Source organism: Armigeres subalbatus, chromosome 1 (genome assembly GCF_024139115.2).
Source record: "Armigeres subalbatus isolate Guangzhou_Male chromosome 1, GZ_Asu_2, whole genome shotgun sequence".
In the NCBI taxonomy this organism is placed as follows: Eukaryota; Metazoa; Arthropoda; class Insecta; order Diptera; family Culicidae; genus Armigeres; species Armigeres subalbatus.
Genome location: NC_085139.1, coordinates 300191216 through 300213927, shown reverse-complemented (window position 1 = coordinate 300213927; position 22712 = coordinate 300191216). Strand labels below are relative to the sequence as shown.

Sequence of the window (22712 nt, the reverse complement as noted above, 5' to 3'; positions counted from 1 at the left end):
GTCGAGAACCATTTTCACCGGGTTATTGTCCGACATTCTGGCTACGTGCCCGGTCCACCGCAGTCGTCCGATTTTCGCGGTGTGAACGATGGATGGTTCTCCCAACAGCTGATGCAACTCGTGGTTTATTCGCCTCCTCCACGTACCGTCCGCCATCTGCACCCCACATAGATGGTACGCAGCACTTTCCTTCCGAAAACTTCAAGTGCGCGTTGGTCCTCCACGAGCATCGTCCAGGTCTCGTGTCCGTAGAGGACTACCGGTCTAATGAGCGTTTTGTAGATAGTCAGTTTGGTTCGGCGGCGAACTCTATTCGATCGGAGCGTCTTGCGGAGTCCAAAGTATGTACGATTTCCAGCCACTATGCGTCTCCGAATTTCTCTGCTGGTATCATTTTTGGCAGTGACCAGTGACCCCAAGTACACACATTCTTCAACCACCTCGATTTCGTCACCACCGATGCCAACTCGCGGTGGGTGGCTCACATTGTCTTCTCTTGAACCTTTTCCTATCATGTACTTCGTCTTCGACGTGTTGATGACTAGTCCCATCCGCTTGGCTTCCCTCTTCAGTCTGATGTAGGCTTCCTCCATCTTCTCAAAGTTACGTGCCATGATATGTAATGTCGTCGACGAAGCCAAATAGCTGGACTTATTGAAAATTGTACCACTCGTGTTAATCCCTGCTCTTCGTATTACCCCTTCCAAAGCGATGTTGAATAGCAGACACGACACGACACCTTGCCGTAACCCTCTGCGGGTTTCGAAGGGACTCGAGAATGTCCCTGAAACTCGAACTACGTACATCACCCGATCCATCGTCGCTTTGATCAATCGTGTCAGTTTATCCGGAAAACCGCGTTCGTGCATTAGCTGCCATAGCTGGTCCCGATCGATTGTATCATATGCGGCTTTGAAGTCGATGAATAGATGATGTGTGGGCACGTTGTATTCGCGGCATTTCTGCAGTACTTGGCGAATGGCGAACACCTGGTCCGTGGTGGAGTGTTCGCCCAAAATAACATGCCATATGGATAAGTATAAGATCTAGTACTGTTTCAATTTCTTGATCTAAAAACCCCAGATTAATCCACCTAGCGGTGATGGAGCCTTTCTCGTGTGTTATTAAAATAGTATTTTGGCCATAACTTCTGAGCCCATAGTCCGATCAGGTCAATTTTCAATAGGAAATAATGGGACAGGAGTGACACATTCGCCACATTTTTTTTGGGTGGGTGCGCACAGACACACACAAACATCACCTTAATTCGTCGATCGGTATATAACACTATGGGTCTCCGGGCCTTCTATAAAAAGTTTATTTTTGGAGCGATCATATAGCCTTTACGTTCACACTTAAACTAAATCGCAGATTTCAGTTAAACTTCATCGAAATCTCAACAGCAGAACTGCTCGGTAAATAATTTTACAGATTGTTGGTGGCTTTGACAGTTTGACAATCACAGAAAATTGGTGAAATAATTACCGAACAGTTCTGCTGATGAGATTTCTGTGAATTGAAGCAAAATTCACCGAAATCTGTGAAATGATTTAAGTGTGTAGGTACTTAGTGTACGAGAAAGGCAAAAATATTGTTTAAACGTTTCAAAGTCTCTCAGAGGGTTGAAAGTTTATCAGAGATTAAACTGACAATCGTGGAGGTTTCCGGGATTGTAAAAGACAAAACTATTCTGAGATTTTCCAAGAAGCCTTGAAGTTTCTTATATTTTTTGCTCTTCCATTAAATGGGAAGGTACAAACTCGTCTTATGACAAGTGGAGACATTCCACTAAAAAGCTCAAAATAATTTTCTTAACACTTGGTACAACTTGAGATTCATTCACTCGTCTGCGCCAATCTTAGATTTCTCTGAAAATTCCTTTGGACATTCCGTCAAGATTTGGTTCAGAAATTCGGATATACCTTCTGAACATCCTTCACAAATTCCTTTAGAAATATCTAAGGAATATGTTTTGAGAATTCATTCGAAAATTGTTTCAGAATTCCTCAAAAATTATCTAAAAACTTTTCAGAAATTCATTTACGGTCATATAGGAATGGAAGGATTGTAAGTCCGACTCTCGTTGCTACTAGAGACCGAGTATACCTCCTTCCCTTCATATATGACCGTAAGGACGTGACCGGCGCCGATATTCACTTAAATATTTGAGCTTGAGAATGGGTAGCTAATTCCAAGCCCCATTTATCGTGTTCTCTGTACAATTCCGCAAGTTTCAGTCAGTCTCGGAGTAGCAATTGCGAATTGTGCGGTCATAATGCTCATGCTCAATATTGAGCGCAGCCTTTCCGCTCAAACAGAGCTAGTTTTGTCGGTATCTGTAGGTAGCTTAGGAAAATTTGTCAAGAAACTTGCCAAGGAACCGTAAATGCATTTCTGAAGGAGTTTTTGAAAATTTTTGGAGGAATTCTGAAACAATTTTCGAAGGAACTTCTTAAACATTTTCCGTACACTCAGCGAACTGGACTATCGAAATTCATAACTGGCGCCTTATGAATCTTCGACAGATTATTCCACCATCAGTGCTTCTTATACGCTGTTACCTTCCCGAGTATTCAAGCGTCGATGGGCGTGTGGTCTACATATCGGCCTTTCGACCCCGACGTCCATGGTTCGAACCCAGTCTGCCGCAATCAACTTTTTTTAAATGAAAATCATCGTTCATAATGCAAAATATTGAAATTCATACCGATTCCTTGTGGCAAATTTTCATAAGGCGTTTGATTGAAAATCATACGTCCATTTTCCTCAGTGTAGATATTCCAAAAGTAATTTGCGAAGGATTTTCAGAAGGTATTTCAGAATTTCTGAACGAAGTCTTGACGGAATGTCCAGAGGAATTTTCGGAGAAATCTATGATTGCCGGAAATTCCTTCAGAAGTTACTTTGAAAAATAATTCAGGAATTTCTTCGGGTATTCCTTCAGGAACTTTTTGAAGAATTCTTAAGGTCACTCCTGACGGAATCCAAGTTTAAAAGTGCTCGCGTTTTCGGGGGCACACCACTCGATACGGAATCAACGCACAACTGTCATTTTTATTTTTCACGCATGCGGCGATGCAGCAAAACTAAATCAACAAAAATGACAGTTGTGCGTTGCTTCCGTATCGAGTGGTGCGCCCCCGAAAACGCGAGCACTTTGAAACTTGGATTCCGTCAGGAGTGACCTTAAGGAAATTTCGTGCTAGAGCTTTGCAAGAAATTCCTGAAGAAGAAGAATTTCTGAAGGAATTTTCGGAAGAATAGCTTAACGATTTGCCCAAAATTTTCCTAAACAAACTTCTGAATCCAGCCCAGGGCTAATAAAGACAAAAAAAAACTTATGAAGGAATGCATGGAGGAAATTCCGAACTAATTCCTTGGGGAAATTCCGAGGAATACCCGAAAGAATTTCCGAAAGACATTCTGGAATTCATTTCCGCAGGAGTTTTTGTAGAACTCCTTGATGAAATTATCAATTCCGGGAGATCGAAGTAGACAGCGCGTGTGGATGGCAGTTTTTCAATTTAGCTGCCAATTTTTTTTTGTGGGTTACTGTTCAAGAATTCATCAATTTCATCGCCTCAATCTGTTGGAACTTAAATAAAATCAAGACCTATAAGAAGTTCTATGAAGGATGTTCTTCGCTTGTAGCAGATGATGAAGGACAATAGATATTTCAACCTCCATTACCTCCAGTTTGAAGAAGAAATTCTTTCATAACCCAAATTCGGTGAGCCCTTTCCGATTTATACTTCTGTTCCACTCTGTTAGCTCTCGTCATATCTTTATCCCAATTTGATTTTCTTAAATTTATTAGTAGCATTCCCACGGAGTTGTGAAACTTGTACAACATTTGAACAAGACAATTTTTTAAAGCTTTTTAGTGGAATGTCTGCAATTGGCATAGGACAGGTTGGGTACTGTCTTATTTTGTTCCGCCACTTGATTGTAGTTTTGCGGATGCGTATTTCGGCCTCAGCGGTGGGGCCGTTTTCGAAGTCTCGCACTTGACTCAATTCTAGTGCGAGACAGTGGAGGCGGCCTTGCTGAGGTCAAAGTGCGTGTATGTAGAGTCGGAAGGTGGAATTGTGTTTTTTTTTGTGTTTTATTTAGCAGATAGATACCCACCCAACAATAGCAATATACAAAAGAGTTTGTTTGATTTGGTTTATTTTTGGCTTTTGATTTTTTCGCATGTCTTGTCTGGATCTTGGGTTATTTTTTCCCAAAAACAAAAAAAAAATAATCCGAAATTTATTGTAGACAATCTCATGAATGTAGGGTAAAATGCCCAATAGTGGACCCCCTAGTAGCGAAATTTTGCTCTTCCTGGCATAATGAGTGGAAATTTTCAAAATATTAATTTTGCGTGATATCTAATATCAAGCTCTGCATCTCCTCTTCACGATACATACATAAAACACTCAAATACTCGACGTTATACTTTGAAATTAACATTGTAAAGTCGGACTGAATTTGCCCTATAGTAGACCCCCTGGGGGTCCATAATAGGAAATTGCTTCCCTATAGTCGACACTTCATTTGATTTTCATGTTTCGTTTCGGGACGTTCTTCCCTATTATGGACCCCCCAAAATATTCCTATAATGGACACTCTCGTGTTTATTTTTTATAGAATTGTAAAAAATCATCTAATTTTACTTTCCATAGCATTTTCAATGTATGTAATCAAATCGTAGGATTGTAAGGTAGGTTCTCCCGATGGAATTTCATAGCAAAATGTTTCCATTGTGCTGTAATAATGAAAAAATGCCTGGAGGGTCCACTATTGGTTGAGGGTCCACTATTGGGCATTTTACCCTAAATATTTCAATATCCATCAAATACTTATGATAAATACATACACCTTAAGCTACATTTTAAGATAGCAAACTGTGTCGCTGTCCTGAAAAAAATGATAGAATTACTGTTCAAAACAAAAATATACTGAATTAGATGAAGCTTAACATCCTGATATGATTCGATATGTTTCATTTTCCCCAAATCTATTTCATTTCCCTCACGTTTTCGTAATATTACGATTAATAACATTACTTTATATTTACATACCTTTGCACACATCACCATACATTTTTAAATATTCCAAATACAGTCTGATTGATTTCTCCATACTGTATATCAAATATCCCTTCCTCTCTTTAACCCTCTCTTTCCCACAAAGATTTCAATAGGAAGGAATCACCTATGAAAAAGATGCTAGAACAAGAGTTATTTGGCATAGCTAAAATTAGTGGAAAACAAAAAAAAAAGTTTTTGATTGTAAATCAATTGTTACTTGATTGTTTTCAATATTTATTATATTTCAACTATTTTTACACTAAATTAATTATATTAGCAGTCTAATGCTACCATAAAGTTTTGCCAAATAATGCTTTTTGTTGTTGAAACAATTCGATAAATGTTGGAAGGTGCAAAATTTGATGGAGCTCTACACTGCTGTTATAGGCATAACTGTCCCATGCACATAGGAAATCCCAGCAAACATGGGAAGGAAAGGGTTAATGTTTCCATATATTTACAAATACAGATATTTACTTTTACTTCAATGTTTTCATATATTTACAAACCTTCAGGTTTTTACAGTTTTGAAAATATTTTCACTAATTTCTGTATATTCTTAAACATATTAATGTGTTTTAATTTTTTATAAAAGACAAATCTGAATATTACCAGCGGGTGACCTGAGATACATTCCGCTGTCTATACTATTGATATAAAAACAATAATTCAAGTTTATATTTCGAGTTAACAGATTAGTGCGCGTCGATTCGGTCTTTGTTTTCTCTTCGTCGCAGAATCATGAAGGTAAAGAGTGCAAGTTTATTCGTGTTTTGTGTTGGACGCAGTACGTCGCGCGGTTATCAAAATATCTGATTCTGCTGTGTGGGCGAGTAAATTGGAAAGTGAAACAATCAGTTCAGTGCAGATTTGATCGTGTTTTGTATTGAACGTGAAATTATCGGAGATCGCGTCCAAACGTGTTTTCTTCAGTAAGCAGAACAATCGGCTGGTCATCAAAATTTTGTTGTGCTTTGTGCGGTAAGCAGAACGATCGGCCGGTAACCGAAATTTTGTTCTGCTTTGTAAATTTTAAAAAAATTAGTTTTGTTTTCATCGATCAAACTACACGCTATACACGGCATACCGTTTACCAAAACGAACCCTGCCACACTCCCTACCCCATATATCCAACATCCCAGTGATTTCTCGTGGAAGTGCAGATGACTCGTCGGCTTCCATCAAAGCGAGTATCACGTCAACATTCTCCTACCCATTCCTTAATTGACCTGCATTCGGACACGGCCGGCGCTGGTATTGCTTATTTTTTGGGTCACCAGTTTTGACGTAGGACTTACGTCTCTCTTTACTATACCGGGTGTCATTTCAATTTTTTTTAAATCGACCGCGTTACGCTGTGTTGAAAGATTTCAAACGTTAATAGCTTTTGCCCTATTGAACAGTTTTCTGCGATTAACCACTCAATCAACAGCTTTCAAGTATGCCTTTCATATTCATGCTTGATAATATCCGAAAACTTGTTTCAATAGGCCCAAAACTGTTTTCAAAGCAAAATATTGAATTCACGAGAACCTATAAATATGAGTACCGCATCATTCTTGCATCATTCCATTGCCACGCTCTGATTGGTGCAGACGTCAGCGAATGAGCTCTCGCTAGGTCAGGAAGGCATAAAAAAGCGCAGCACGATTTTTTTCCTCTCAATCTGACCCTGAGATCTGACAAGAACAGGCAAAGCAACCACAGCATCGCCAGAACTTTTGAAGTGTTGCTCCATCGTCTCAGCCACGCTATCGCAAACTTAAGTTTTCTCAAGAGCAAGGCAGAATCGTCAGCATCATCGGCATTTTCGGTCTGGCATTGTCGACGTCGAGGCCACCGCACAAAGGAGAAGCCTACCGGACAGTAAGCGCGGCTCGGCGGTGTGACGATAGACTGTCAATGACAACACTGGTCAAGTCAAGCCAAAATTTTCAAAACGACTTATCTGCTTTTGTAAATATAGATTCAAACGACGATTTGACGAATCTGATAGCTCTCCCACGCAAACCAACACCATAAATAGGTAGGTGAAGGTTTCCGCTACCTATTGATGATGTTGGTTTGCGTGGGAGAGCTATCAGATTCGTCAAATTGTCGTTTGAATCTTTGTTTACAAAAGCAGATAAGTCGTTTTAAAAATTTTGGCTTGAAGTGATATGAATGAATTATTGACAGTGGCTGATTTTCTACCCGCCACTTCCACAGCCAGGCACTATCGTATATGCGCAAATAGGTGGCATGTGTTAACCTCCAGAAATGTATATGGCGAAAGACATCTAACGCGGGTTTTCTCAAAATTAGGAACTTTTCATGAAAAACTATATGGTACCGGTTATGATGGATGGTGTTCGCTAGTACGCCTACCAAATATTTTTTTCGATTAAGGTGCTTAAATTTGAAAAATCGAACCTTAGATGCCTTTCGCCACACTGATTTCAGAAAGTTAACTTCTAGTGTGCCCCTGTACGTTCAAAGTGGACGATTCATTGATCAAGTTTTCTCGGCCGATGGCGTTTGGTATTCCCGCAAACATCGATTCATAATGATATTTTTGAACAATCATAAACTCCCAGTTGAACATCTCAAATAGAAATTTACATCTTACATTGTTAATGGATCTACTAAAGAGTTTTGACGTAGGACTTACGTCTCTCTTTACTATACCGGGTGTCATTCCAAAATATTCAAATCGACCGCGTTACGCTGTGTTGAAAGATTTTAAACGTTAATAGCGTTCGTCTCAATGGACGAATGCATGAAACTGTTTTCAATGAAAAACATTGAGATCAAGGGAACCTATAAATATGGGTACCGCATAATTCTTGCATCATTCCATTACCTATAAAGCCATAAAAAAGGGCAACGCGATTTTTTCCTTTCATTCTGACCGGGACAAGCGAAGCAACCGCATCATCGATTGAACAGCTCTCACTCTTTTAGCAGGGAATGAAGTCTGCATCGACCGCTTTTTCGGCTCGACACCATCGAAGCCACCATCATCAGCCAAAACCTAGACAGTACAGCAGCAGTCCACCCTACAGACCCGACAAAGCAGCAATGCTGAGCAGATACCGGCAGCAGCAACAGAGTCGAGCCGAGACCGGCCGGCATCGATGATGAGCCGAGACAGGCTGAAAAAAGCCACATGATGCAGCATGTATGTCCAAAAAACAAACGGTTCTTCAGAGAGCCAATAATAGAGATCAATATCAAAGCTTTCAATACCCTTCGGGATAGAAATTGTACTTAGGTGCCAAATCCAATATTCTAGTGATAAAATTTTATGCGTGATTTTCATAAATAGCGTCTTTTTTATACCACCACTAGGAATTCACGGTTATTTGAAAAGATCGTTTTCTTACTTTTTGGACTTAGCCGAAGCAAACATCCTTTTCAAGGCTCTAAGAGTTAAAATAATGTTCTCTTCAGTCGCTATCGCATGGATTAGGAGGCCCTACATCCCTGCTGGGCCAACTTGTGGCTTATTTCAGGCAGTCCTTCAGCGGGAAGGTTGCCACTGTCGAGGCTAATATTCCGTGACCGGACAGATACTTCCTGAATTGTTTTTGATGATTCTTGTTCGAGGTAGATTTGGTTTCTGTGTCGGTTTGATGAGAAGATTTTGCCAATGAATGGTATGCAACGCCGATTATTTATCGAAAATAGTTAATGTGAGAAATTTGAACATATTATGTATCTTAAAGGCATAGTCAAGTCAAGTCCTACGTCCACTTAGCGGTTATGTCACAGACATTACCCACTGTTCGTTTTTACACATTGAAGATGATGTTAGTCCCAAACTTCATCTGTTGGTTCTCTGTGTAATTACAGCTGACCTGGCAATAACGGAGGAGCAACCGTGGGCGGTCAATCATGCTCATGCTCATGCTCATGCTCAACTCCTTGATGAAATTATCAATTCCAATTCCAATTTTCTAATTTCAATTTCTGGCCGAAACTCCACAGGAATTTCTGGAAGAAATTGCACATCAATTACTGGGAAAACTCTAGGAATTACTTCAGAAACACGTTATCTCCGAAATTCTATTAAGCATTTCTTCATAAATTCAGGGGGCAGCAGGGACTATGTCCAAGGGCTTGACGATCCCTCCCCAGGCCATCTGCGAGTTGTGGCGCCTGCCTAGGATGTGGTGGGGTTTGACAGTGGGCCCTGTTAAACCTCTATAAAAAGCTGCATGAATCCGCAAGTAGGCTCCGCCAAAGCGACCGTGTGCCGCTCAAAGCGCTGGGAACCGGCTTCATAGTGCTGAGAAACATGCGCCAACGCGTGATTGGGTGGCATCCAATCAACGCAAGGATGTGCAAGCTGAGGATAAAAGACCGTTTCTTCAACTATAGCATCATCAACGTGCACTTCCCACACAAGGGAGATCCGACGATGAGAAAGAAGCGTTCTATGCGCAGCTGGAGCAGACATACGATGGATGCCCACTGCGGGACGTCAAAGTCGTCATCGGTGACATGAACGCACAGGTAGGAAGGGAGGAAATGTATAGACCGGTCATCGGACTGCATACCGTATCGAATGACAACGGCCAACGATGCATAAACTTTGCAGCCTCCCGCGGAATGGTAGTCCGAAGCACTTTCTTCCCCCGCAAGAACATCCACAAGGCCACATGGAAATCACCTAATCAAGTAACGGAAAACCAAATCGACCACGTTCTAATCGACGGTAAATTCTTCTCCGACATCACGAACGTACGCACTTACCGCAGTGCGAATGTTGAAATCGACCACTACCTCGTTGCAGTATGTCTGCGCTCAAAACTCTCGACGGTGATCAACACGCGTCGGAGTCGTCCACCGCGGCTAAACATTGGGCGGCTACAAGACGGTAGACTAGGCCAAGACTACGCGCAGCAGCTGGAAGTGGCACTCCCAACGGAAGAGCAGCTAGGCGCAGCATCTCTTGAAGATGGCTGGAGAGATATTCGATCCGCCATTGGGAGCACCGCAACCGCTGCACTAGGCACGATGGCTCCGGATCAGAGAAACGACTGGTATGACGGCGAATGTGAGCAGTTAGTTGAGGAGAATGCAGCATGGGCGAGATTGCTGCAACACCGTGAAGAGACGGAGGAACTGTACCGCGCTAATAACGCACGAAAGTTCTATCAGAAGTTGAACCGTTCACGTAAGTGTGTCCCATCTACAAAAAGGGCGATAAGCTGGATTGTAGCAACTACCGCGCAATCACATTGCTGAACGCCGCCTACAAGGTACTCTCCCAAATTTTATGCCGTCGACTTGCACCAATTGCAAGGGAGTTCGTGGAGCAGTACCAGGTGGGTGTTAAGGGCGAACGCTCCACCACGGACTAGGTGTACGCCATACGCCAAGTACTGGAGAAATGCCGCGAATACAACGTGCAGCCGCATATGATTCAATCGATCGGGACCAGCTATGGCAGCTAATGCACGAAAACTGATTTCCGGATAAACTGACAAGGTTGATCAAAGCGACGATGGATCGGGTGATGTGCGTAGTTCGAGTTTCAGGGGCAACGCGAGTCCCTTCGAAACGCGCAGAGGGTTACGGCAAGGTTACGCAAGGGTTACGGCAAGGTCTTTCGTGTCTGCTATTCAACATCGCTTTGGAAGGGGTAATACGAAGAGCAGGGATTAGCACGAGTGGCACAATTTTCAATAAGTCCGTTCAGCTATTTGGCTTCGCCGATGACATAGGTATTATGGCACGTAACTATGAGAAGATGGATGAAGCCTACATCAGATTGAAGAGGGAAGCTAAGCGGATCGGACTAGTCATCAACACGTCGAAGACGAAATACATGATAGGAAAAGGTTCAAGAGTAGACAATGTGAGCCACCCACCGCGAGTTTGCATCGATGATGACGAAATCGAGGTTGTAGAAGAATTCATGTACTTGGGCTCCCTGGTGATTGCCGAAAATGATACCAGCAGAGATATTCGGAGACGCATCGTGGCTGGAAACCGTACATACTTTGGACTCCGCAAGACGCTCCGATTGAATAGAGTTCGCCGCCGCACTAAACTGACTATCTACAAAACGCTCATTAGACAGGTAGTTTTCTATGGACACAAGACCTGGACGATGCTCGTGGAGGACCAACGCGCATTGGGAGTTTTCGAAAGGAAAGTGCTACGTACCATCTATGGTGGTGTGCAGATGGCGGACGGTACGTGGAGGAGGCGAATAAACCACGAGTTGCATGAGTTGCTGGGAGAACCTTCCATCGTTCACACTGCGAAAATCGGACGACTGCACTGGGCCGGGCACGTAGCCAGAATGTCGGACAGTATCCCGGTTAAAATGGTTTTCGACAACGATCCGACGGGCACAAGAAGACGAGGTGCGCAGCGGGCAAGGTGGATCGATCAGGTGGAAGATGACTTGCGGACCCTCCGTAGACTGCGTGGTTGGCGACGTGCAGCCATGGACCGAGCCGAATGGAGAAGACTCTTATATACCGCACAGGCCACTTCGGCCTTAGTCTGAATAAATAATAATAATTGTCATACACTGCCAGACAATAAACTTAGGAGAAAAGGAGTTTTAGTGGCAAGCGTAGATGTGGTTCTCTGAGCACAGATATGTTTGAATAAACAGTTGTTAGTCGATTGACCACGAACTCGGACGTCTAAATTTATTTGAAAGATAGTGACACACAATTTCCAAACAAAACACTACACAACTCCAGCCTAAAGCTATCGCCCACAGCTGAAAGGCTCCCAACAGTTGCTGAACGGTCAGTTGTTTTCGTTCGTCCACAGGTTCTGGAACCGTGGCGTACTTTTTGTTCACGTACCGGTTGACCCACGCCCGCACGAATCCATGTGGAATTATTTCCAGTAGGGTGTCGTCGAACGGCTTCGTGAGACAGGAGTTCGGCCGCAGTCCCACGCAAATGGCGTAGTTGTACAGCCGTTCCTTCAGCATCCGCAGGTAACGCCCGTCGGCAAATCTCGCGTTGTCGTACAGGACCTTCTCGTAGTTGGAGATTCGTGCTCCGCGCAGCTGTCCGCGGCGAATGGCGTCATCGTAGTTTTGAATCTCTGCGCTGGGGACGACCCTTATCTGGGGTTGGAACTCGGGCATGTTGTTGAAAACGTACGCTTCGCTAGATATCAGATAGATTGGGTACCGGCCGTCGATGAGCTGCTTTAGGGTTGAGATCGTGGAATGATTGGGGGAGAGCTGGAGAAAATTGAATAGGGCTTGTTGGTAGACTGTTCGCATAATCAACCCGTGGAGCACCCACAGAATCAGCAGAAAACGGGCGAAGTTTCGTGTGGGTAGTACGGAAAGGGATCCCCCCAAGAGGATGTTCAGGAGGTTCACGCCAGGCGTTCGAATGCGGGTTCCAAATACGAAATTGCGGACTGTTGTGCTCATCTGACCGATGGCAGCAATCGCCAGTGAAGCGGTGGCTAGACAACCGAGAAATACGTACCACAGTTTGTTGGTGAACGGCAGCAGAAGCATTTCAAATGCTTCGTACGCCTCACCAGCCGAAACCACCACGACCAGCTCGGTGAAGTGGTAGTTATGAGTCAGTGACATGTATCGCATACGTAGTTGATTATATCCGAAGAATCCCAAAGTAAAGTTAACCTCTCCGTCGATGACCATCTTCATAGCTCCGGTTGATGTTCCGTTCTCGAAAATAAGTCCGAACCGCAAACCGTTGGGTACCTCCCGTGGAACGATCGAGGCGTTTAACTTTTTTGACATGTACCGCAGCACAACGGCATCTACGCCATCCAGTCCGGCAATAGTTTCCCCAGGTCCGTGCTGCAAACGCATGAAAGCACTGTATGTGTAGACGGCAGCGGTCAAAGGACAACCGTGAAAATTGTACAACTTTGGCGGAAAGTGTGATCTTGGGAGAAGAAATCGCCCATCGCGAAACGTGTTCCACGTTTCCGATTTGACCTTCTCGCAAGATCCGGGATTGAACGGGAAATACGTGTACATGCGGACTTCTTGCGGACACCCAAAAAGCACATCGACGTTTACTACGTAGTACTGCCACATCAATTGAAGGATACGCTCTGCTACGGAAGCTTCTTTGGCTTCTCTGCCCTCGATCAGTACAATGATGACAAACTTCCCGGCAAAGTTGTACTGCGTGGATCGAATGGTGCCGTGCAGTTCTTCGAAAGATTTCAGTCCATCCACGAAGAACACGTTGGTCACCCGAGGACGACGCGTCTGGATCGATTTGTGGTGGATGAGCTGCAGTACGATTTGTTCGTTTTCCAACGATCGCAGCACGTGATCGATGAGCTCCGGAAGCTGGCCAGCTGGACGATTGGACGATTCCCAGGATGCGTAGACCGTGTAGGGGACTTCGTCGTCGAAGTCCGAGCTTATGAAGATTGCCGTAGTGGCCTGCACGAGTAGCTGCAGCGTGGGATGAACCACTGGCAGAGGAGCTAACGGGTATTCGACGACTGCGGACATCTGGAAAGGCGAATATGGTTTTAAAACTTTGGTAAAGTTCTGCGAAAATGTTTCCCCTACCTTCTTTTATAAATCAGGTTGCTTGCAGAATGAAACAAAGAGTCATTCGCAACAGAATAAACTGCACATTAATCAGCCATCCGATGACACTGAATTACAGAGTGTGAACTAGAGGCGTGACATAGAAAGTAATTACCACTTACCATGCTCAATAAATCTGCCACGGTACATCGATTCTCATTCAGTTCCGTCGTCATGTTATTCGTGTTGCCTTTAATTGTGCTGGCTCACTGCTGGGATTTAGTTCCACCAACGAACCCGTCATCGGACCTGTTAGTCCACGCAACAGCTGAAATTTTGCTTGACAGTTTTATTCGAAATGCTGACACCGTGTTTGTGACTACGCTTCTGGAGCGAGAAGATTTGAATCTAATTGATGGGATTGTGTCTCGGATCGATCAACTCATGCCCTTAGCCATCCAATCAATTCCACAGCAAACTACGTTGACTTTTAAACAACGATACAACCTTCTGCTCTTGGACTCATGGCAGTCGATCGAACGCCTGCATGCGTTTCTCAGGTCAAAACAGTTTGATTTCACTGGATGCTATCTAATGGTCGTAACACAATCGGAGTCAGACTGCGCCGGTTTAGCGAATGCGCTCCTGGAGTTGACGAGCGACCTTCTAATCTACGACGCAAATGTTTTATGTTCGCAAAATGGGACAATCAACTTGAGAACGTACTTCCCTTATGGACATCCTAATCATCCTAAGCCGCACATCGAAAAGTGGAATACGTACTCTTCGGGGGGTTTCATCCGAGCTAGACCGCATTACCCAAGGAAATTGGAGAACTTTTTCGGACTACCATTACGGGTCGCTCTTTTCGACATGGCTCCGTTCATGATGTTGATCCGGAATTCAAACAGAAAAATCGTCGACTATGACGGAATCGAGGGACAATTACTCAAGGAGTTATCCAGAAGTCTGAACATGACCATAGAGCCCGCGGAACCCTTTTGGAACTCTGGAGAACGTTGGGGAACGTTGGCTCCGAATGGATCTGCCAGTGGGGCCGTATCCTTAGTGCTTAACGGAACAGTAGACATGGCCATCAGCTTCTTCGGCAATGATCCTTTGCGGCAAAAGTTCATGTTGTTTTCCAAGAGTTATTTTCAAAGCGCTCTGGTCCTGATCGTTTCCCCTGGCACTGAATATGGGACCTTCGAAAAGCTGCTTCTTCCATTCCAGTTCACACTTTGGATCGGATTCGTTATTGTTTTCTTCAACGGTTTGCTCACCATCTTAGTGCTGCAGCACTTCCCACTGCCCGTCCAGCAGTTTGTTTATGGCCGTGAGAACAGAGATCCGTTAATGAATTTCTACAAAGTAACCTTGGGCTATTCTGTAGATCCCTTACCAAGCCGCAACTTCGGTCGTTTTCTGGTTACACTTTGGATCATCGCCACCTTCATTCTACGTACGGCCTATCAGGAGCAAATGTTTATCTATCTGCACCGTCAAATGAATCACTCCACTGTCCGCGGATGGGATCAGTTCGTTTCGGATGGCTACCGCATCTTCATTAATCCGTCAGTTAAATACGCATTTGAAGACGCCAGCAAGCACGTCAAAGAATCGATCAAATTCATCCCACATTCGGAGTACAGCGCCATACTGCAAGAGATTCGTCACGCCCGAGTTCGAGGAGCTCGTCTCAGCTACCTTGAACTTGTCGAATATTTGAACCAAGAAGCCCTGATCGACGGAGGACCATTCTACGAACAGTTCAACGAGCGCCTCTACAGCTATTCAATCCACGTATTCTTTCCCAAGAACTCCCCATTAGTGGATTGTTTCGACAGTCACATTCAGCCCTTGGTTACGCATGGATTCATCCAACATTGGACCCATTCCGTACTGAAACGAAATCTACTTCAAAGTGTTCAAGCTCGCGCTCGCCAAGCCCTACTCGCCCGACCTTTAATGTTAAAAATGTTGACCGGAGTTTTTGGACTCTATGGCGCCGGAATCATTAGCGCAGGGCTAACTTTTGTTGCTGAAAACACGTTCGCTTATTGCAGGCAACATCGCATGCCGGAATAGGCTTTCACTTAATTACACCTTTTGCAACCTATTACAAATCCATTAACAGACAATGTATTCATCATCAATTATCGTGTGACCCGTATAAAAGCATCTGCACTGATTGATGGATGTGCTCATTTGTGTAACTATGCTTGTTAGATTGCTAATGATATGTGCGGCATTCCGCACGGCACAACCAGACCAGTCATCACCAATTCAATCCATGGCTTCCGCATTGCTGCGGTACTACCAACATCCCTTCGCGTCATCCATGATTGTGCGGGCGGCCACTAGTGCGGAAAGCAACCAACTATTCCTGGACGTTCTGGATCAAGTCATTCTTCGACTGAACGGAACGATAACTCTGCGGCTTGAAATGCCACCCGAAAACCAGATCCGGAGACCTTGCACTCGCACTGTGATGCTCATCGACAGCTACGAGGCATTTCGGCAGCTGTACGCAAATCTAACTGTGGAACGGTTCGACTTCTCCGGCCGATATCTGATTTTCTGCAGTGAAAGCGTCGACGAGAAGTTCGCTCGCAAGCTCTTTACGGCCTTGTGGAACTTGCAGATCATCAATGTCGTACTGATTGGCTATGGAAACAACGAAACCCACCTATGGTCGTACGTTCCGTACCTGGCTGGTCATTGCGCGAAGGTCAACCTTGTTTCGTTGGGTCCCTCCGATGATTACTATCCGGATAAAACATTGTCGTACCACGGTTGTCCGTTCAAGGTAGGTTCATTCGAAACCCGCCCCTTCACGATCATGGATCGCCCCACGACAGGTGAACTAAGAATGAGTGGCTTCGAAGGAGACCTGCTGGACGTCTTAAAGGAAAAGTTCAACTTCACCGCGCGCATCTACGAACCGAAAAACGGCCAACAATGGGGCTACGCACTTAAGCAGAATAGCACCGGAATGATGGGAATGATCCAGACAGGGGAGGTCGACTTCGGTATTTCGTGTTTAGGAATTTCCGTAGCCAGAAGCGCAATACTGAAGGCCGGAATAGCACACTACACCACCTCTCTGGTGCTAGCAGTGCCGAAAGGTCGTCCATACACCGCCTTCGAGAAGCTCGTTCGCCCATTCCAAGCTAACGTATGGTGGATCACTGTTACTATGGTCATAGGTGCGGCCTTGATCATCGGCAGCGTTGAACTCCGCAGTCGAACAATCAGAAACTTTGTCTACGGCCAACAAACACGCACTCCATATCTCAACCTGATCCAAATATTCTTCGGCATCGGAATGCACCACATGCCGAGAAGAAACTTCGCTCGGACGATTCTATTCTTCTGGATCTATTTCTGCTTCGTCATGAGATCCCTCTACCAGAGTGCACTGTTTCGTCACCTTCAGCAAGATTCGACATTTCCCCCTTCACGATCCTTTGCCGAAATCGACAAAACGGACGCTCTTTACTACGTCGTTGAAAGTGGCGAACGATACTACGAAGCGTTCCCCGACCGTCTCCGAAGGTATCACCTCTGTAGCCCTATCCTCTTCTACACCTCCTCACAAATACCCCCCCTTCACATTCCAGAGTTCGCCACCTGCCGCAGGAGAAGAACAACATCATCAACCGGCTGGAGTGGATGACCCTGCATCCCGGTTCGCCGGACGTGGTTCAGGGCTGCCTGGACCACATGGCCCACCACAATTGGCTGTTCGGTCGCAAGGGCGGCCGAGTCGACATCTGTCCGGAGTTCATTTCCACCTTCACGGTGGCGATTTACTACCCGAAGAAGTCGATGCTGACGCGACAGTTCGACCAGCAGATCCAGCGCATTCAGGCGTCGGGACTGATGAGCTACTGGATTAACCTGTACGGGGATTACGATTTCCGTCGGGTCGAGTCGAACGTTGGGCCCGAGCCGAGGCAGTTGAGCAACGGGCACCTGTCGGTGCTGTATGACATGTGCGTTGTATTGTTGGGATGCAGTTTGGTGGTTTTTGGGTTGGAGGTTGCTTCCCAGAGGTCTGATTGGTTGAAGATCGTGCTGGATCGGCTGAGTGGTATGGGGGACAGTAGAGAGTGAAGTTCGATGTCACCTTGGTCATGTAGAAGAGTATTAGAATAAAAGCACTGATTGCTGTAGTTTTGTGTAGTTGTGAAATCTTTGAAATATTATATAATTCTACATTAGTATTTTATTTTCCTATTTGAGACTTAATAACAGTCTACTTCAGCATTTCTGAGTCTCTAATGCACATGACCTAACATCTTAGCCGAATAGTTTAAAAAGAAACTTACCTCTGATTAGGAGTAGTGAAGAGTGTGGAATGTGCGGAATTAGAGATACATAAAAAATAAGAAGTGCGAAGTCAAATGCGATTATTGCAGATGGGAAGCGAGATGTGAGAATTGAAATTGAATAGTGGGAAGTAAAGTAAGAAGTGAGAATGAGAAATGAGAAATAAGTGAGAAGTGCAAAGTGAGTAGTGATCAATCAGAAGTAAGAAGTGAGAAGTGAGTAGTAAAAGTCAGAAGAGAAAAGTAAAAAGTGGAAACTGAGAACCGAGAACTGAGTATTGAGCTGAGTACTGAAAACTGAGAACTAAGAACTCAGAACGGAGAAATAAAGTTGAGAATTGAAAACTGAGATCTTAGAACTGAGAACTGATAACCGATAACTGAAACTAAGAACTGAGAACTGAGAAATCAAAAATAAGGATGTAGGATGTAAAATAAGAGCAGCGTGAAATGTGAAATGCAATTTTATTTCTTCTTCTTTCTTCCTGTCCTTATTTGAGACTTAGTAACAATCTATTTCAGCATTTCTGAGCCTCTTAAATGGGTGACCTAACATCTTCAACGGGCAGCAGGGACTATGTTCAAGGGGCTTGACGACCCCTCCCTAGGCCATCTGCGAGTTGTGGGGCTTGCCTAGGACGTGGCGGGGTTCGATAGTGGGTCCTGTTAAATTCCTATAAAAAAAAGCTGCATGTATCCGCAAGTAGGCCCAACCACAGCGACCGTGTGCTGCTCAAAGCGCACAAGGCCTGGTTCTGGTGTCAGGTGGAACGCAAAACAGACCTGACACGGCGGCCCTCTGACGAGACAGGAGGTTTGCGCAGGCCCAATAAGCCACCTAGAAAACCAATAATTGATGATGATGATGATGATGATGATACTACCATCTATTGTAGCAAGGCACCTGCCGATAGCACTGGCCATATCCGACAAACGATTTGATCATGATTATACTATTGTTTGTACTTCATCAAACTCCTGTATGAAGGGCCAAAAATGGGTGGGGTGGTTCCATAAGCAGAAACACTTATGCGTACTTATACTAGAAAACCAATAATTAGGAACAAAATAAGAGATAATACGACTCGATATAATCGGCAAAGACCTAGGCGACGAATAAAGGATTACGATTGGAAGCTTGGAGCATGGAACTGCAAGTCGCTAGGTTTCGCAGGTTGCGACAGGATGATCTACGATGAATTACATTCCCGCAACTTCGACGTCGTGGCTCTCCAGGATATTTGCTGGACAGGACAGAAAGTGTGGAAACGCGAGCATCGAACGGCTACCTTCTACCAAAGCTGTGGCACTATAGTATCATCAATGCGCACTTCCCACACGAACGGAGACCCGACGACGAGAAAGAAGCGTTCTACGCCCAGCTGGAGCAGACATACGATGGATGCCCACTGCGGGGCATCAATCGGCGACATGAATGCACAGGTAGGAAGGAAGGAAATGTATAGACCGATCATCGGACCGGATAGTCTGCACACCGTATCGAATGACAACGGCCAACGATGCATAAACTTCGCAGCCTCCTGCGGAATGGTAGTCCGAAGCACTTTCTTTCACCTGCAAATATATCCACAAGGCCACATGGAGATCACCTAACCAAGAAGCGGAAAACTAAATCGACCGCGTTCTAATCGACGGTATATGTTCTTCTCCGTTATCACGAACGTCCCCACTTCTCGCAGTGCGAATATTGAATCCGACCATTACCTCGTTGCAGTATGCCTGCGTTCAGAACTCTCGACGGTGTACATCACGCGTTGAAGTCGGACGCCGCGGTTTAACATTGGGCGGCTACAAGCCCAAGGATACGCGCAGCAGATGGAAGTGGTACTCACAACGGAAGAGCAGCTAGGCGCATCGTCTCTTGAAGATGGCTGGAGAGATTTTCGATCCACTACACTTGGCACGGTGCCCCAGTATCAGAGAAACGACTGGTATGACGGCGAATGTAAGCAGTTAGTGAAAGAGAAGAATGCAGCATGGGCGAGATTGCTGCAACACCGCACGAGGGCGAACGAGGCACGATATAAACGGACGCGAAACAGACAAAACTCTGGAAAATTTCAGTTGTTTTATCCTTCCATCCGAAGAACTGTGATTGGACCATATTCATTATTACGATCGTAAAAGGACGGGAATGTTCTGCCTGTGTAGTAGAGATGGGCGCTCCGCTCAGGAGCTGTTCGGAAGATTCGATTCCTTATATTGAGCTGATGAACCATGGATCTTTTTCAAAGAACTCCAGCTCAGCAGCTCACTTTAAATTAATGAAATCATTGTCAAACACGCGCCTACAAAAACTCCCTCGAGCGTACGCACTCGAGTACACGCGCTGTTGTATTTTGTACAACACATACGAAAATATGACGCTCGCGGTACCCAACACAAGCGTGCTTGTATGAGCATTCCAGGCCAGTAACGCGCACGTGCTGATCGTTTATTATTTGCACCTCAAACACCATCAAGCCAGACGACGCACCATCTAGTCAAGCAACAGAAATCATTTCTGCTGCAGGAAGGAATAAAAAACACACAAACCAAAATAATCCAACTAGCTTGCCGTCTATTTCTAAACACATATACACATATACCCATATACACGGCGCTTCGAACGGACACACAAAAGAAACCTAGTAGTGCGGTAGCGAACGTAGCGAAAGAACCGTACCAAACAAAAGATCCGAAGACCCGAACAACTCTCAGCTCAGTTCATGTCGTCCAGCTCGAAACTGCTGTGACACAGAAGCGAGAGCTGCGCTACTAGCTCAGATTCGTGCGACACGGATCTCGATTCGAATCAGTCGCGACCGATCCTAGCGAACCGTGTGGCTCAAACGAACCGAACTGGGAGCTGTGTATTGCACGGAGCAGATCTTTTGCTTGTGATGGGTTTTCCCGCTAGCATACTGATACAAGGGGCACGACACAAGACAATTCTTAAAAAAATTTCCATACTTTTGATGGGATTTTTTGAAATATTTTTTCCGAACATTACTTTCAGTGTCTTAGATAAAAATAGCTTAAATTAACTCAAATTAGGGCCGTTTTCTTCACCTCCGCTTAACTCTTAAGCGGTGCTTACCCATAGACCAATGCAAGATCTTGATCTAACCTCACTTATTTGACAGTTCACAGAGCTTGTTTACAAGGTGTTAGAAGAAAAATCGATGAGGAGAAAATTAAAATTCATATTTTTAGTTTACAATTGCTGCGATCCGAATATTTCAATGATATTCTTTGCACTCAGCATGAAATCAATCGCAAAGGACATCTACATGCGAATAAAATGACGAAACAATTTTATCGGAAGCTTCGCCAGAGGCTAAGTCCCGGTGAAAAAGCTCTGTGAACTGTCAACCTACGTCATCATGCACTGGTCTATACGTTTAAACCGGGTTTAAGCAGCCCCCTGAAACGACTGTCATCTGCATACAATGTGATTGAAGCAGATATGCCAGATTTGAAGACATGTCTTCAATTTGAAGACATTTGAATCTCTGTGAAGACATTTATTTCGTGAAGACATTTTGAAGACTTTTCAAAATATTTGAAGACTTATCTACTTATTTGAAGACACTTGAAGACAATCAATAAGCCAGCGAATGGAAAATACAATTTCATTACTTACTTATAAGCTTATAAATTCTGCGACCTCTATGTAAACTAGGTATATAAATATTACAATAGTTATAATAGTCTTTGTCTCGAGCTTAGAATCTCAAACATAAAATACTTTCACTCTAGCCGGTTGATAACTGCAACGCATTTTAGACCTCATACACACTTAAATTTGAGCTGTGCGCTGGTGAAAAAATGGTAACATTCGTTTGAATTTTTCTTGTATTTATTTATCATCAGACTAAGGCCGGAGTGGCCTGTGCTGCACATAAAAGACTTCTCCATTCAGCTCGGTTCATGGCTACACTTCGCCAACCACGCAGTCTGCGGATGGTCCGCAAGTCGTCCTCCACCTGATCGGTACACCTTGCCCGCTGTGCACCTCGCCTTCTTGTTCCCGTCGGATCGTTGTCGAGAACCATTTTCACCGGATTACTGTCCGACATTCTGGCTACGTGCCCGGCCCACCGCAGTCTTCCGAATTTTTCTTGGCGGCGTCTTTAAAAAGGTATTTCGATCATTTCGGAACGCAATGACCTATCTAATTTGCGGCAAACATAGACTAAATTCTTCTATGACTAGATTTAATCTATTCAACCGTTGAGCTAGAACCAGTTTTTTTTTTTTCTAAATTCATTCTGAATGGCATATGCATACCATCATTCCACGTTCCTCTAAATATCCGCCGGGAAACTCTTTAAATTTCCTGTGGATTTTTAAAAGACTTCATAGTGAAAATTTAAAAGAATTTTTCGTGAATTTTATAAGGAGAATTTCCGATGAGGAATTTCTTTTCTAAATTCAATTCTCTAAATTGAAAATTCAGGTAAAATTATCGTGATTTCCGTTAAGAAGAAATAATGGAGTATTAAATATTTAGCGGAAAATCCCTTTTGATTTTCACAAGAAATTTGCCTCAATTAATTCCCATAGAAAATTCTTACGAATGTCGACAAGAAATTGAAATTGTTTTGGTGTTAAATAGATATTTCTCAGATCTTCCATGGTAAATTACTACAGGAAAATGTTCTTAAAAGAAATCCGGAGGAATCTTATTACACACCTTCGCTAAATTCTTCTTTGAATTCCTTTGGAAATTCTTCAAGAAATATCTTTGGACATTGTTCCAGTATTTTATCTGAGAATTCCTTTATGAATTTCTCCAAAAAA

At 44.1% G+C, this 22712-nt stretch overlaps 3 protein-coding genes across 3 annotated transcripts; 2 read left to right on the top strand and 1 right to left on the bottom strand.

Moving 5' to 3' along the window:
- Window positions 1-1425: 1425 nt before the first annotated feature.
- LOC134207506 (uncharacterized) lies at window positions 1426-13808 on the bottom strand. Its single transcript, XM_062683213.1, has 3 exons — window positions 13755-13808; window positions 11776-13551; window positions 1426-1509 (listed from the first exon to the last, which is right to left on the bottom strand). The coding sequence occupies exons 1-3, from the start codon at window positions 13806-13808 to the stop codon at window positions 1426-1428; spliced, it is 1914 nt and encodes a 637-aa protein (XP_062539197.1).
- Window positions 13807-15660, top strand: LOC134207505 (uncharacterized). Its single transcript, XM_062683212.1, has one exon. It carries the CDS (start codon window positions 13807-13809, stop codon window positions 15658-15660), a length of 1854 nt encoding a protein of 617 aa, XP_062539196.1.
- Window positions 15661-15790: 130 nt separating this feature from the next.
- Window positions 15791-17691, top strand: LOC134207504 (uncharacterized). Its single transcript, XM_062683211.1, has 2 exons — window positions 15791-17130; window positions 17196-17691. The coding sequence occupies exons 1-2, from the start codon at window positions 15791-15793 to the stop codon at window positions 17689-17691; spliced, it is 1836 nt and encodes a 611-aa protein (XP_062539195.1).
- The last annotated feature ends 5021 nt before the right edge of the window (window positions 17692-22712 follow it).